Genomic DNA, 12,309 nt, shown 5'->3' on the forward strand with positions numbered 1-12,309 from the left:
GCTCCCTCAAATATGCAGAGCATCAATATTCGCAGCAATGTACTGCTTGGCCCCCTCACGGAAATCATCCTTCAGATACCCGTTCCGGTTGTTGAAGAACTGAATGAGTCTTTTGTCCTTGGTGTTCCACGTTGGCCAGTTCTCCTTCACCTTGCTCTTGGCGCTCGTGCCGCCCGACGCGTCGTTGGGGTTGAGGTTGTAGACAAAGTTGGCATAAAAGTTCTGGATGCTCTTGCTCGCGTAGTTGGGCAGGATGCCATAAAAGACCTGCAGCAAGTCGCTGCCGTGGAAAGTGCCCAGGATGGGGGTGCCCTCGTTGTAGCTGGCCAGGTAGGACCAGACGGGGACGTTGGGGTTGGCGGCGATGGCGTACTCGATGAACACACGGCGGGTGAGCGTGAAGACGATGTCGCCGAGGAGAGCAGCCAGGCGCTTGAAGCCGGGGTAGATCTCGTTGAAGAGGCCGGAACCAAAGGGTGAGCCGGCTGAGATCAGGGGCGAGTACTGGCTGACCAGGCCCTTGACCTGTTGCGCGGTGGCGCCGTGGAAGAAGTATCCCCTGAGGTAGTCTTCGAGGCGGCTGGTGGTGGTGACATTCTTCTGGAAAAGCGAGAAGAGGGTGCCCTCGTCTTCTTGGTCGCCGATGATCATGGGCACGGCGGCGTACTTGCCAGCCTTGACAAGACGGTCGGCGCTGTCGGTCAGAGCAACACCGTCAGGGCGAGGCAGGTAAGAAAGAGCCACCGAGCTGTAGGAGAGGATGGCCGGGACAGAGTTGGCGGCCTCGAGGAAAGTCTCGTAGGGCAAGTTGCGCAGGCAGTTGAGGGTGTCAGCAGCACCGCCGCAACCGGAACGGGCAACCACAGTGTCGTAGATCTCCTGGCCCTTGGGGCAGTCGACGGGGTCAGCAGGGACAATGCTGCCCGAGTTCATGATGGCACCGCGGAACAGGGGCTTGCCCTTGTAGTTGATGTTGCCGTCGTAGAGAGACATCTGGTTCCACACAGAAATGGCACCGGCCGACTCGCCCCAGATGGTGACCTTGTCTGGGTCACCGCCAAACGCAGCAATGTTGTCGGCGACCCACTCAAGACCCATGCGCTGGTCAAGATGGCCAAGGTTGGCAGAGCCGTCCTGGAGGACTTCCTTGCCGGGCATGAAGCCAAAGGCGCCCACACGATAGTTGACAGCAACAAACACGTAGGGCTTGCCGGCGGCCATGGCATTGGAGACAAGCGGGCCTCCGTCATACATGGAGCTCCATCCAAGCTGCATGAAATGTTAGTCAAATGTTCTGAGCTTTCCCACCTTATGGCTTTTTGCTTACCTCGAAACCACCACCGTAGATCCAAAACAGGACTGGCAACTTATCGCCGGCCTTGGTGCCAGCTGGGCGGATCACGTTGATGTTCAAGCAGTCCTCACTGATCTTGAGTGCCTTTTGAAACAGGGCAGTGTTGACAACCGTGTCAATGATTTTGGCGAGCAGATCCTCCGAGTCGGTATCGGCCAAGAACTGAGGGCAGGCAGCGGCGATGCCGCCAGCGTCGTATGTGCCGAACGAAGCGGTGGTTCTGACGGGAGGCTTCAGGCGGAGAGGACCAACGGGGGCTTGGGCGAACGGAATGCCATTAAAGGCTTCCGTGTTGATGCGGCTGACACCGACAACATTGCCCTGAGCAATCGAGACAGTGGGCCTGGCTCTCTTCTCCAAAACCTGAGTGGGAGGCTCAGGGGGGGCAGTGAGGGCCTGGCCAACGAGGGCCGCGGCGGCGACGAGAGTGGCGACGCCCTTCATGATGTTTGCCGGACAAGAAGAGGGAACAGGAAGGGGTGAGAGGAAGATGGATGAGATTCCCTGGCTGACGAGTCCTCATACCCAAGGAGGGCGGCGAGGGACGAGATCTATATAGCTCTTCTGCTATTCCATCTTGTTCAACAGCCACGGAGTTTGTGTCCACCTGTAATCTCAACGACAAGAGCTTGTACCCGCCTTGCTGCACTCCACCATCGTGGGTCACCGTGGCATGGCAGGGCTTCCCCAGAAAAAGCTCCCATGTACATACGCGGACATGGTCTCCACCAAGCCAGCTGACTGACTGGCATCAAGGAGATATGTACAGGATGGGCAAGCGGCCGCGGGCAGCATCGGGCGGACTGCCGTTGCGGTACCGCTCCGAGGCGCAGTGATCTGGTTTTGGGGTTTCACTCTGAGCGGCTCTGGGTTTCTATGTACAGTCCAGGAAACAAATGATTGTTAGGGCAAGACATGAAGTCCGGGGTCCTGCGCCAACAGCCATTGGAGGCTTGGGTGGTACCGCGAGATTCTGGGGGTTGGGTATGAAAACCTCCCACTCGCCCAGCCCTTGCCGTGGGGGGGGTGGGGGGGGGGGAATGGCAATGGCCGAGAACGCCAGTGGTCACCTGGCGGTCTGGCGGATGGTGGAAGGTGGTACTGAGAGTGTCTAGCGCTCCCTCTTACGCGCATCCAGTAGTTAATGAGTCGAAGAGAAAGCAGAGTGGAAAGGCGCAAGAAAGCAGTCGACAAAAACACTGCGAAGCCGTCGTCAACCGTACTCCAACGGGCATGTGAAGAAGCTTTTGGTGCCTGACGCTAGAGGAGCCTCGGCTTGAGGGGATAGGTTGGACCGTTAGAAAGAAAGCTAATAAGTTGCGGTAAGTAGATCGTGTGCTGTAGATCTATTTCCTCGACTGGCCGGTACGCTAGAGGAAAGGCACTATCGAGGCACACTTCCCCGCAATCCGTACTCGCGCTCGCAACGGTCCTGCGTGAGGGGTAAAAGTGGCAGTCAACGCCTTGGAAAGAAAAAGATTTTGGAACGACGGCCCTGAATCACCGGGGTGTGAGGTGGTCAAGCGAGGATATGGTGGTGAGGATCAGGGAAACTGTTGAGGAAAAGTGGATCTTTTGGATTCAAAGAACTGAGTGATTCTAAGGTAATTATTATTTTTACCGCCTCGAGCGTCAAGGTACCTTACCCACGAGGGCTATTCTATACAGCGCCTTGTGTGTACCCGCGACAGTGGAAGAGTCGGACAATGCAGTCGGTGCGAGATGTGCCAGCGCCCGGTCCCTGCTGCAACGTGGGAAGTTGGAAGGCACGGGACGGGAGTTGAGCTGAGGTTGACTTCGGACGGATCTGGGGAAGTTGTGCTCAGGGTGGGGTTGTCGAAGAGTTGGGGAAGATATTGCGGGGAAGCCGGCCCTCTTTTCCCAATCCGTTTGCGACAGCCGACGCCATTCAGGTCTGGGGAAGGCATTCGTCGCTCCGCCATCCATGAATAGCTCCTTGGCACTATGACGGCAGACCATCCGTAGTCTGTACAATGGCCACTCGTGAGTTCAACGTTTGACAAGGGCTCAAGGAAAAAAGAACTCAGACTCGGGTATCCACCGACTGACACGATGTTGCAAAGCAGTCTGTTGGCCAATATAGCGACTCGTCCACGTCTCCACGATGGCAATCGGGAATTACAACACAAAAGCCCGAGACTCGGAAGGGCACAAGATGCCAGGGCCCACCACCCGTACACAGTCGCCGATATCCCATGGAAGTCCACAGCATTAGAGCTAGACTGAGCTCGTACGATCTTCGAGTCTCGAGTCTCGGAGCATCCTCCACTCAATCACAATCCCGTCCTGGACTCTTCATGTTCCCCGATGACGAACACGAACCGCCCCTGCCACCGTCGTGCTGCCCTGCCTTCCAGGTTGTTGGAGAAACCCAAGTGCGGGGGGGTGTATTAGTGCCTGGCCAAGCTCATCACAGTAGGAATCTCTTATTTGAATTCTCCGACGACGGGTGGCGCCGGTACCTAGTCAACTCATCAACCTTCATCTCCAACTTTCAGATGTCAATCACATCAAGGTCAGGATGCTGCCGAGGTGCGAATGCCATCTCAAAGTAAACAAGGATTTCTTCTGGCAGTTAGGGTCGAGGGTTTGTATGTTTTTGATATCAAGCTGTGACTTGCCTTGCCTTACCCCGGAGCCCGGGACACCTAGAAGCAGCTCACACACTGAACACGATTAGAGACAAGAAAACACCACCATCTACGTTGCCAAGAAGACTCTCGGTGCCATTCACAGGCCAAATCTACACCTCCCAAGAACTGGCTCCAGTGGAGACACCAGAACCAACAGATGGAGGGGAGGAGGTCACCGAAAGAAAAAGCTAATGCACCCCGCACCCGCCAGACTACGCTAAGGACGTTGTATAGGTACATGTCTTCCCCAGATTTTCACAAGTGAGGTTGGCCGTGATTTTTATTAGCAACTAGGATGTCACCGTACTCGAGACTCAGGTACGTTTTGAGCATGTGAAAAGGCGCTCAACTGGGACAACCAGGTATCTAACTTGGAAAAGGCCCTGCCCTGACGATCTGTCGTCAGGCATCCGGCTACTTCCCTTTTCAGCAAGGAGTTGTTTTACCCCTGAACATCGGAATAAAGTAAGTACAAAGCTGGAAATGCTTGCGATGTTAGGGAGTCCATGGGATCTGGTCCGTTCCCACTTAGATATTCAGATCGAGATGCTTTTCTCCTGCCTTTCTTTGGGTACCTATAACACTGTTTCCAGGTCAGTTCCCAGTTCACCCTAAATCGCAAGTGATGCATGGTACGTAGATGGGAACCATTGACCAATGTTTGTCTCTTGAATCCAATACAATGCATTCGCCGGTAGCTTTTGATTCCATGAAGCGGAACGACTAGTGGCAGAAGGTATCATCTTTTCATCTGTTGTCGAAATAATTGTCATCATACCTAGGTAAAGCTCAAGCAGTCGCCCTGAAATACAGCTCTTTCCCATGTCCCCAGTATGGTAAAGCGTTCAGCTTGTTCATCAATGAAGGAATACTTTTCGGAACTGGCAGAATTGGATGTCTTCACACGCTAAAGTATCTTATCTTTCTGGACGTCTTCGCCCTTCGAGCGGACATTAAAAGAGTATCAATGACCTGTCAAGAATAGGTGCCCAGTTCAGCTACATGTACCTTTGTAGTGTTGTTCTATATCTGTACTCGAAGAAGGTAGTTAGCTTCCAGGAACGCTACCTCTTCAAAGTGTGTTGTCCTTGGCTCTTTCATGTCTGTCTTGGTTCAAGTATCATCTTATGATCTTGCTATTCGCCGAGCCTTCAGAATCGGCCGGTCAGCCCCAGCGAGTAGTGTTGAAAATCTTGGCAACCCGATTTGCTTTTTCAAGTTCACATTTGGCTCTGATGGCTTGCTATGCTATAGCAGGTACTATGTACTAATAGGCATCGTCAGCTTCCTCTGCAGAACAACAAGAGATGGCCCATGCTCCACCGTTGCTTCTTCCGCCGAGATTGATGTCATTGCCGCTGCAGGATCCCATGAGGCTCGCAGGGATCTGCAACGGGCCGCAGCCGTGACAACTTCAGACGAATGAACCCTTGGTCTTAGCCACCCTTGTCAGACGGCATTCCACAGTGGGGACACTTTTCCTTTCCAATTCCTTCATGATAATGCGGCAGGAGAAAACAATCATGAGAGAAAACGCCGATGTCATGTCCAAAGAGAAAAGCTGTCATCAAGGCTGTGACAAAACCATTGCTGGCCCATCCATGGCCGACAGCTTGTACATAACAAGTGCAAGAGATATCTAATAAGCCTCCGTAATCCCAAATCCAGTAATGCTCCCAGTCAACGCCTGCCTACCATCATGCTTCATCATATCCACCGCGTATCAGGCGCGTTTATGCCGTCGTCCAGGCTTCCAACCATTGCTATAAGAAAGCAAAGCGGGGTATCCGTGGGCACATGTAAAATACATCAAAAATCGAAAGAAAAAAAAACACCCCCTTGCTATTTACAGTCGACTCATTCCCTTTTCGTTTCATTTCAGCTCCGTCATCCCTTTCCTGTCATGTTCGAATGTGTTGTGATGATGCGGCGAAAATCAGGCAGAGCAAAAGCAAAAAGCTAGGAAGATCAATCCTAGCAAACCTCCAAGGTTCCAACCGACCTCGCCGTCCGTCTCCTCTTAGCACTTGGACTGAGCACAGGTCGGTCGTCCGAGCTGGGAGGCTCCTCCTCAAAACTACTGTTCAACATTTCCTCAAGGGGTTGCCTTTCCTTATCACGACGCCGCTTGAGCTTGCGCTGGCTGATGATGTGAGCAAAAACAGGCAGTTGCTCGGGCGCAGGCTCGACGAGGGGGCCGTGAAGGTCGATGAACTCCGGGTTGTCAAATGGTGAAACCCCTGAGATCTCTGACCCGAGGGCCTTGGCAAGACGTTCCTTGAGGCCGAGAATAGGCCACACCTTGACTGGCGTGTAGGTGATCTTCATACCGAGCCCGTCTTCACTGTCGACCAAAGGGGTCTTGTGAGGGGTCATGAACCTCTCCAAGAATGCCGCGGTGATGACGGCCGTATAGACAATGAAGTGGGGGTCGCTTTCTTGTCCCTCGTCGTGGGTGATGAGCTGGACCTTGATGTCACGGAACTGCGGCATGCGCAATCGAACACCCCTCTGGCTATCATGCGCCGAGCTGCTCGGCGTCATCCTACCACTGTAGGCGGGTATGCGGTAAAAGTGTGCTTGCGCCATAGCGAGAAGGGTGGCAACGATGTAGGGGTCATGGTCGATGTTGGCGGGGATCAAGAGCTTGGAGCGCAAGGCCTGCAGCCGTGCAACAGGCTCGTTGAATATGCCGTTGGGGCCAGAAGCAATGCGGAAGAGGTTCTTGCGAATGGCGGCAAGTTGCGACCGGTTGACATAAGCCAGAATAGGGAGGTTTGGCGCATACTCGGAGTCGGATCTCACGAGTGTGTGTGGATCCAGTGTAGCCATGGAGTCGAACGAGGCATCCCGGCTGGCAGCGCTCTTCCAGACACAGGGCAGACGAACCGCTTTTCGGAAGGCCTTCATGCCGAAGAAGAGGTCGAGTTCGGCCGATGTCTTTGCCTTGGACAAGGTGTGAGGGAAGAGGGTCGACATGACATGCTTGATGGCGCGATTCTTGCAAAAGAGCTTGGTAGGCGACGGGTCGGCCTGGACGAGCACCTGCAGCTCTGTCGTCAAGACGCGCGCCATGTGGGAGGGCTCAAGCCATCTGCCGTCGAGGTTCTCTGGGACAGGCTTCTCAATGGTGGGGCGCCTGTCGAACTGGACGCCAAGGAGTTCCGAGTGCCGGTCGGTCCAGCACATGGGCATGGCGTAGAGGGAAGTGCCTGCATTGTCGTGCATGATGTCGTACAGAGAGCCTGGATCGGGACGTATGATGCGGGTGCCGGGCCGCGGACCACGGCGTGATGAACGGGCCTTGGGACTTGCCGGCTTCGGCTGGGACCTTGGTATTGGTTCCGGGGCCGGAGGGGACACTGGGCGACTGTTGAGTTGAGGCGGGGTGGGTTCGGTGATGCGACGGGGCGAGGAGCCCGCGTCGCGTGAAGTTGTCGTCATGAGAGCAATGTTGCGCAGCTGACCCAGAAAGCTGCCGCTGAAGAGAGAGCTGTCGGAGGAGCAACGGGGTAACGCGTGTCAGTAGGGAGTGCCTATGGCGCTATGTCGGGAGGCGCTGCTGATATAGAATTTCGACTTACTCAATTGCGAGCATGGAGCGGATCGGTGTTTGTGGTCGCCTTGAGGCTTACCAGGGGTGGCGGTGGGTGGATTCTATGGCAGCCCTGTTGACGCGATTTTCGTAACGGGGCCCCACAGGAAGACACACCTACACCCACAAAATGGACCGAATCCAAGGAAAGCGGTAAGGCGATGAGGTGACAGAAAATGGCAAACTGTCGTGTGTTGTTGTTGTTATCGTGATGCGACAGCAGCAGTGTGTCTTCTTTGTCCACCAAGAGCTGGGCAGGACGGGAAAGGGCTGGGTTTAAGAAACGCGACCGGGTAGGGCACGGGGGGTGGGAGAAAACCCCCTCTTCATAATGAGAGCCCGCCCTGCCTGCTGCGGGCGTGGCGACCGCCCACACAATTTGCACTTCTGCAGCCAACAGGCTTGCATTGTGCCCCGATTGTGCCGGTTGCAGCGACACGCTAGTACACGGAATCCCGTGACATGGTCGCCCAATGCGGCTTAGCCCGGCAACCAGGCATCGACGTGTTCGATCGCAGCCCAGCCACGAGCCCGAAATCCTCAACGTTTTCGTCACCGTCGGGCCTTTGGGCTCTTGGTGTCTCAAGATTTGAGATCTCTTTCTCTTGTGTTCACCGCCAAGATGTGCAGAACACCCAGAACACCCAGAACACCCGCAAAAAGAAAAGCAATCTCGGAGCACTCTATCTAGCTGAGTGTCACTTTCATCATGCGTGACCAAGGATGACCAAGGCCCGACAGGAAGGAGGGCACACAAAACCGCAAATGTTTGGCGTCATCAGATGAATTGCCAAGAAAGGGCCACTTTTCGTTTAACCGGGGTGTGCCGACCAATTAAGCCGGGCTTATCCCCACTCGCCGCCCCATTGCTCGCACAGCCGCTCGCAGGAAGTGGTGTGGCTGCCTGCGATGAGTCTTGGTGTGTCACGTGTGTAAGGTAACCAAAGAAGTCTTGATGCCTGAAGCCACAATCTGATAAACTCACGAGCCACCTAGCCCGGGAGATGGTGAGCCACAGCGCCACATTTCAAACAGTCTCCACTTTCGACGTCAAGGTTCCAGGTTGACCATGTGCCAGATCCCCCAGCAACAGCCTGGCGAAGCACCAAAGTCGACCCCGCAAGGCTGCGACCGTTGATTGATTGACCTAAGCTGCGTAAGCCGAGTTGGCACTGAAGCTCCAAGCTCCCTGACGAGAACCGCATTCGCATTCCATCACACATCAAAACAAGCTGCTCTGTTGAGAGCGCAAGGCCGTCAAGATGCCAGTACGCAAACTGCCATTCCCAAATCCAATTCACTTCGAGCCCCTATCTCCGAGCTGGCTTCGTCCCACCGCCTTCACCCCCTATTTCCCAAGCTCTACCTTTGCCAGCCAGCTCGCTAACATGTCTCCCACCGCCACCACCAGGCCTACAACTCCATGTTCAACACCGACCCCAACCCGCCCCGTTTAATAGGCAACTTCCCCCTCCTCCCCCTCCGAACCAAGATCCGCGGCCCCGTCTACCCGCTCCCTTTCCCCGAGCCGGCCCTCCCCGAGAATGAGTCCCCCGACCAGGACTCAGAGTCCTACGACATCCTCGACGAGGTCCTCGCTCTCTTCCGCGCCAACACCTTCTTCCGCAACTTTGAGATCCAGGGCCATGCCGACCGGCTGCTAATCTATGGCATTTGGTTCGTCTCGGACTGCCTGGGCAAGATCAAGCCGACGGCGTCGAGGAGGGAGGCGACCAAGGAGGTGAACAACTTGGCGTTGGATACCAACTTTGCCATTCCGGGCGACCCGAGCTGGCCGTTGAGACAGGTACACTCCATTCCCTCAATGTTGCTGTGTTGAGTTGAAGGATAAGCTGACTGGATGTTGGAAACCAGATGTACGAGCCTCCCCGTGACAGACAAGACGCCGAGGTCCTTAGGCAGTACATGATGCAAGTCCGACAAGAGCTGGCGGAGCGGTTGTTGGCGAGGGTCTATGCCGATGATGAGACACGGCCGAGCAAGTGGTGGCTGAGCTTCACCAAGAGGAAGTTCATGGGCAAGGGTCTTTAAGCGTGTTTGTTTTCTTTGACAAGACATATAACAATGTACTACAGTGATTCAAGGTGGTGAGCGGGCGCAGCACAAAATTACTTTTTAATTCTGCAAATGGTATCTATCCGACGCCAGAATGCAACCCATCCAATTTTTGCTGTGTCGAGGGCCTGGGTATCTGAGATTATAAACCCCCTCTTGAGTGATTTTCCGTGTTGCTTAACCACGATTATACCTCCTCCACCTTCGCCTCACCGTCAACCTTCCGTTTCTTGGTCGGTGACGCGACATCACCTGTCGCAGCATTCTCGGGAGCCGGAGTCCCCTCCGTATCCAGAGGCGGTAAGGTGTCGGCTCTCTTCCGCTTCCCAGCCGTAGCACTATCCTCCTCCTCGCCCGTCGCTGGTGTTTCAACTGGCGTGCCCTCCCCGTCTATCTTGGCAGCCTTTTTGGTACTGCTGGGTTGAATCTTCTTGAACTTTCCTCTGGCCTCCACTCTGCCCTCGGCTGGCTTTGCCCTCCACGCAGTAAAGACATACCCGTCGGCTCCTCCACGCTCCGTCATAAGGGGATGTGTTCTCATGGGCAACACCTGCCATCTTCTGGCGCGGCTGGTCTGTATGCTCACGCCCTGAAGTAAGGTAGGATTCAACGGGAACTGCTCGTTCCCTTCCCAGCGCTCCAGTTCCTCCAGGCTCTTCCCTACCGTCTCGGGCACGTTCCCGCTTGTCCAGGCGGTGCGCCGGGGGACGCTGAAGCAGTCAGCCAACGCAGCCAATGGCTCAATGGAGGGCGAGTAGATGGCAACAGGGGCTCCCCCTGCCAACAGTGGAAGGGTGTGCTTGAGAATGGAGATGGGGTCCATGGACGAGGCGCAAACTAGACCTGAGAAGTTACCGGCACGCGTTGAGTCGACAATGTACCGAGTGCGCGCAAACCGACGGCGCTTCCGGTGAAAGTTACCCCGACGGCTAGGCTTCCATGAAGCCAGCTCCTCTGCCGACGCTGTCGGTGGTTCGGTAGAATATGAGGTGTCAAGCTCAGGCTTGAGGAGTTGTAACCAGGTGAGGTTGAGGAGGTGGTTGAGAAGAGGGTGGGGTGGGTGATTTGGTGCTGTGACGTCAAAGTTCCAGTAATTGAGGAGCGAGAGGTTTGGCTGGCTGGTGCTGTGAATGACCGTGAGGGTATTGGTTTGGGAGAACGGAATGGCAAAGTCGGACCCCCTGGGCCTAACCTTTTGCTTCTTGTTGGTTGTTGTCATCTTGGGCCTTTCAGGTACTGTCGTTTCCGGCACCACATCTACCATGTCAACATCCCCATTTTCCTGCGCGGTTCCATTCTGAGTCTGGGCGTCTGTCTTGACCTCCTGCTTGGCCTCTCTTGCCGGTGCCTGTTCAGTCACAGTCGCGTCTTCGCCCTCCTCCTCCTTTGGGTATAGCACCCCCATTCTCTCAGCCATGGCTGCCACCAACATGCCGCAGGTATCGTCAACCACTAGCCACCTGCCCTTGAGCTCATCTGGTTGAATTGGAACGCACGTCTCCTCGCCCTGGTCGGTCCGAGAGTGGGGGTCGTCAATCATGCTGTCCTCGCCGCCGTAGTGCACATTTCCCCAGCATCCGACAAGCCCAAACATTTCGGCGCGCATGTCCATGATCTTGCTAGCATCCTTCTCCTCCAACTGCCATTGCGCAAAAGTAGCGACGTCGATGGGGACGACCTGAAAGCGGCGGATGTACTTCTTCGTCTTGAGTAGCTTGTACTTGGCCAAACTGAACGTCGTCTTCTGGTCGAGGGCTGTATGAGATAACATCAGCTTGGCGATTACATCCTTGCCGGCATTGTTTCCCTCCCGCTTGAGCTCCTCGATCTCGTCGTGTGTCAACTTTTGGATGGCGCTGTCGTCGATAACTTCGCGGCCGGATCGAGCAACGATATTACCCTGCTCGTCCACCAAACTGAACTCTTCGCCCTCGGTCGCGGTCAGCACGGCATTGGCATCTCGGTCTGCCGCAGTGGTCTTCCCTTCGGCCTCGTCCTCTTCGGCGATGACCTCGGCGTGGAGCTCGCTGGCGGGAACGATTCGAAGACGAGAAAAAGCCTCTTCGGGAGTCTTGTCTAATACTTCGAAGGTGAGATGATACGGGCGACCGAGAACAAGGTTTGCGGGAAATGCGCCATATTTTCCTAGGGAGATCGTCCTGTTGATTCAATGTCAACAATGGCCCATGGCTTGAGTGACCAGCCGTCGCAAAGGGATGGGAAGGCGAGGGAAGAACCTACGTATCTGGAACGATTTGGATGATCTTTGTTGACCCTGAGGGAAGCTTGAGGCCAACCCAGGCATTGGGGCGGATGAGGGAATGCATGCTGTACACAGTCTCAACACGGTGAAGCTGTATTGACAAAGGTCAGATGCAACGGCATGGATGCATCAATTGCGACTCCCGTGGAGAGGCCCAGAAAAAATTTCCACCAGGGGCTGCAACCTCAGCACAATGCGGGGCGCTTTTGGCGGGGTTGGGGGACCTGGGGAGCAGGTACCTTGACGGCCACTGATAAGAAGCCTGGAAGCTTATCGCTTTCACTGAACAACTGCCCGGAATAGCACGTATACTGAGAGGTAAAATCAATGACAATCTATGCATTAGTTTAATAACCAAACCCACCAG

General features: G+C 55.1%; 4 protein-coding genes across 4 annotated transcripts; 1 reads left to right on the forward strand and 3 right to left on the reverse strand.

Moving 5' to 3' along the window:
• Positions 1 to 6: 6 nt before the first annotated feature.
• Positions 7 to 1,798, reverse strand: PODANS_5_2830 (uncharacterized protein; the record flags this gene model as incomplete). Its single annotated transcript, XM_001904001.1, has 2 exons — positions 7 to 1,269; positions 1,328 to 1,798. The coding sequence occupies 2 exons, from the start codon at positions 1,796 to 1,798 to the stop codon at positions 7 to 9; spliced, it is 1,734 nt and encodes a 577-aa protein (XP_001904036.1).
• A 4,184-nt stretch (positions 1,799 to 5,982) lies between these two features.
• PODANS_5_2820 (uncharacterized protein) lies at positions 5,983 to 7,452 on the reverse strand (the record flags this gene model as incomplete). Its single annotated transcript, XM_001904002.1, has 1 exon — positions 5,983 to 7,452. One exon carries the CDS (start codon positions 7,450 to 7,452, stop codon positions 5,983 to 5,985), a length of 1,470 nt encoding a protein of 489 aa, XP_001904037.1.
• A 1,413-nt stretch (positions 7,453 to 8,865) lies between these two features.
• Positions 8,866 to 9,655, forward strand: PODANS_5_2810 (uncharacterized protein; the record flags this gene model as incomplete). The annotated part of the gene is made up of 3 exons (XM_001904003.1): positions 8,866 to 8,871; positions 9,015 to 9,410; positions 9,479 to 9,655. The coding sequence occupies 3 exons, from the start codon at positions 8,866 to 8,868 to the stop codon at positions 9,653 to 9,655; spliced, it is 579 nt and encodes a 192-aa protein (XP_001904038.1).
• A 211-nt stretch (positions 9,656 to 9,866) lies between these two features.
• PODANS_5_2800 (uncharacterized protein) lies at positions 9,867 to 12,006 on the reverse strand (the record flags this gene model as incomplete). Its single annotated transcript, XM_001904004.1, has 2 exons — positions 9,867 to 11,838; positions 11,921 to 12,006. The coding sequence occupies 2 exons, from the start codon at positions 12,004 to 12,006 to the stop codon at positions 9,867 to 9,869; spliced, it is 2,058 nt and encodes a 685-aa protein (XP_001904039.1).
• Positions 12,007 to 12,309: the final 303 nt, after the last annotated feature.

The sequence above is a fragment of the Podospora anserina genome, chromosome 5 (assembly GCF_000226545.1).
Source record: "Podospora anserina S mat+ genomic DNA chromosome 5, supercontig 1".
Taxonomy (NCBI): Eukaryota; Fungi; Ascomycota; class Sordariomycetes; order Sordariales; family Podosporaceae; genus Podospora; species Podospora anserina.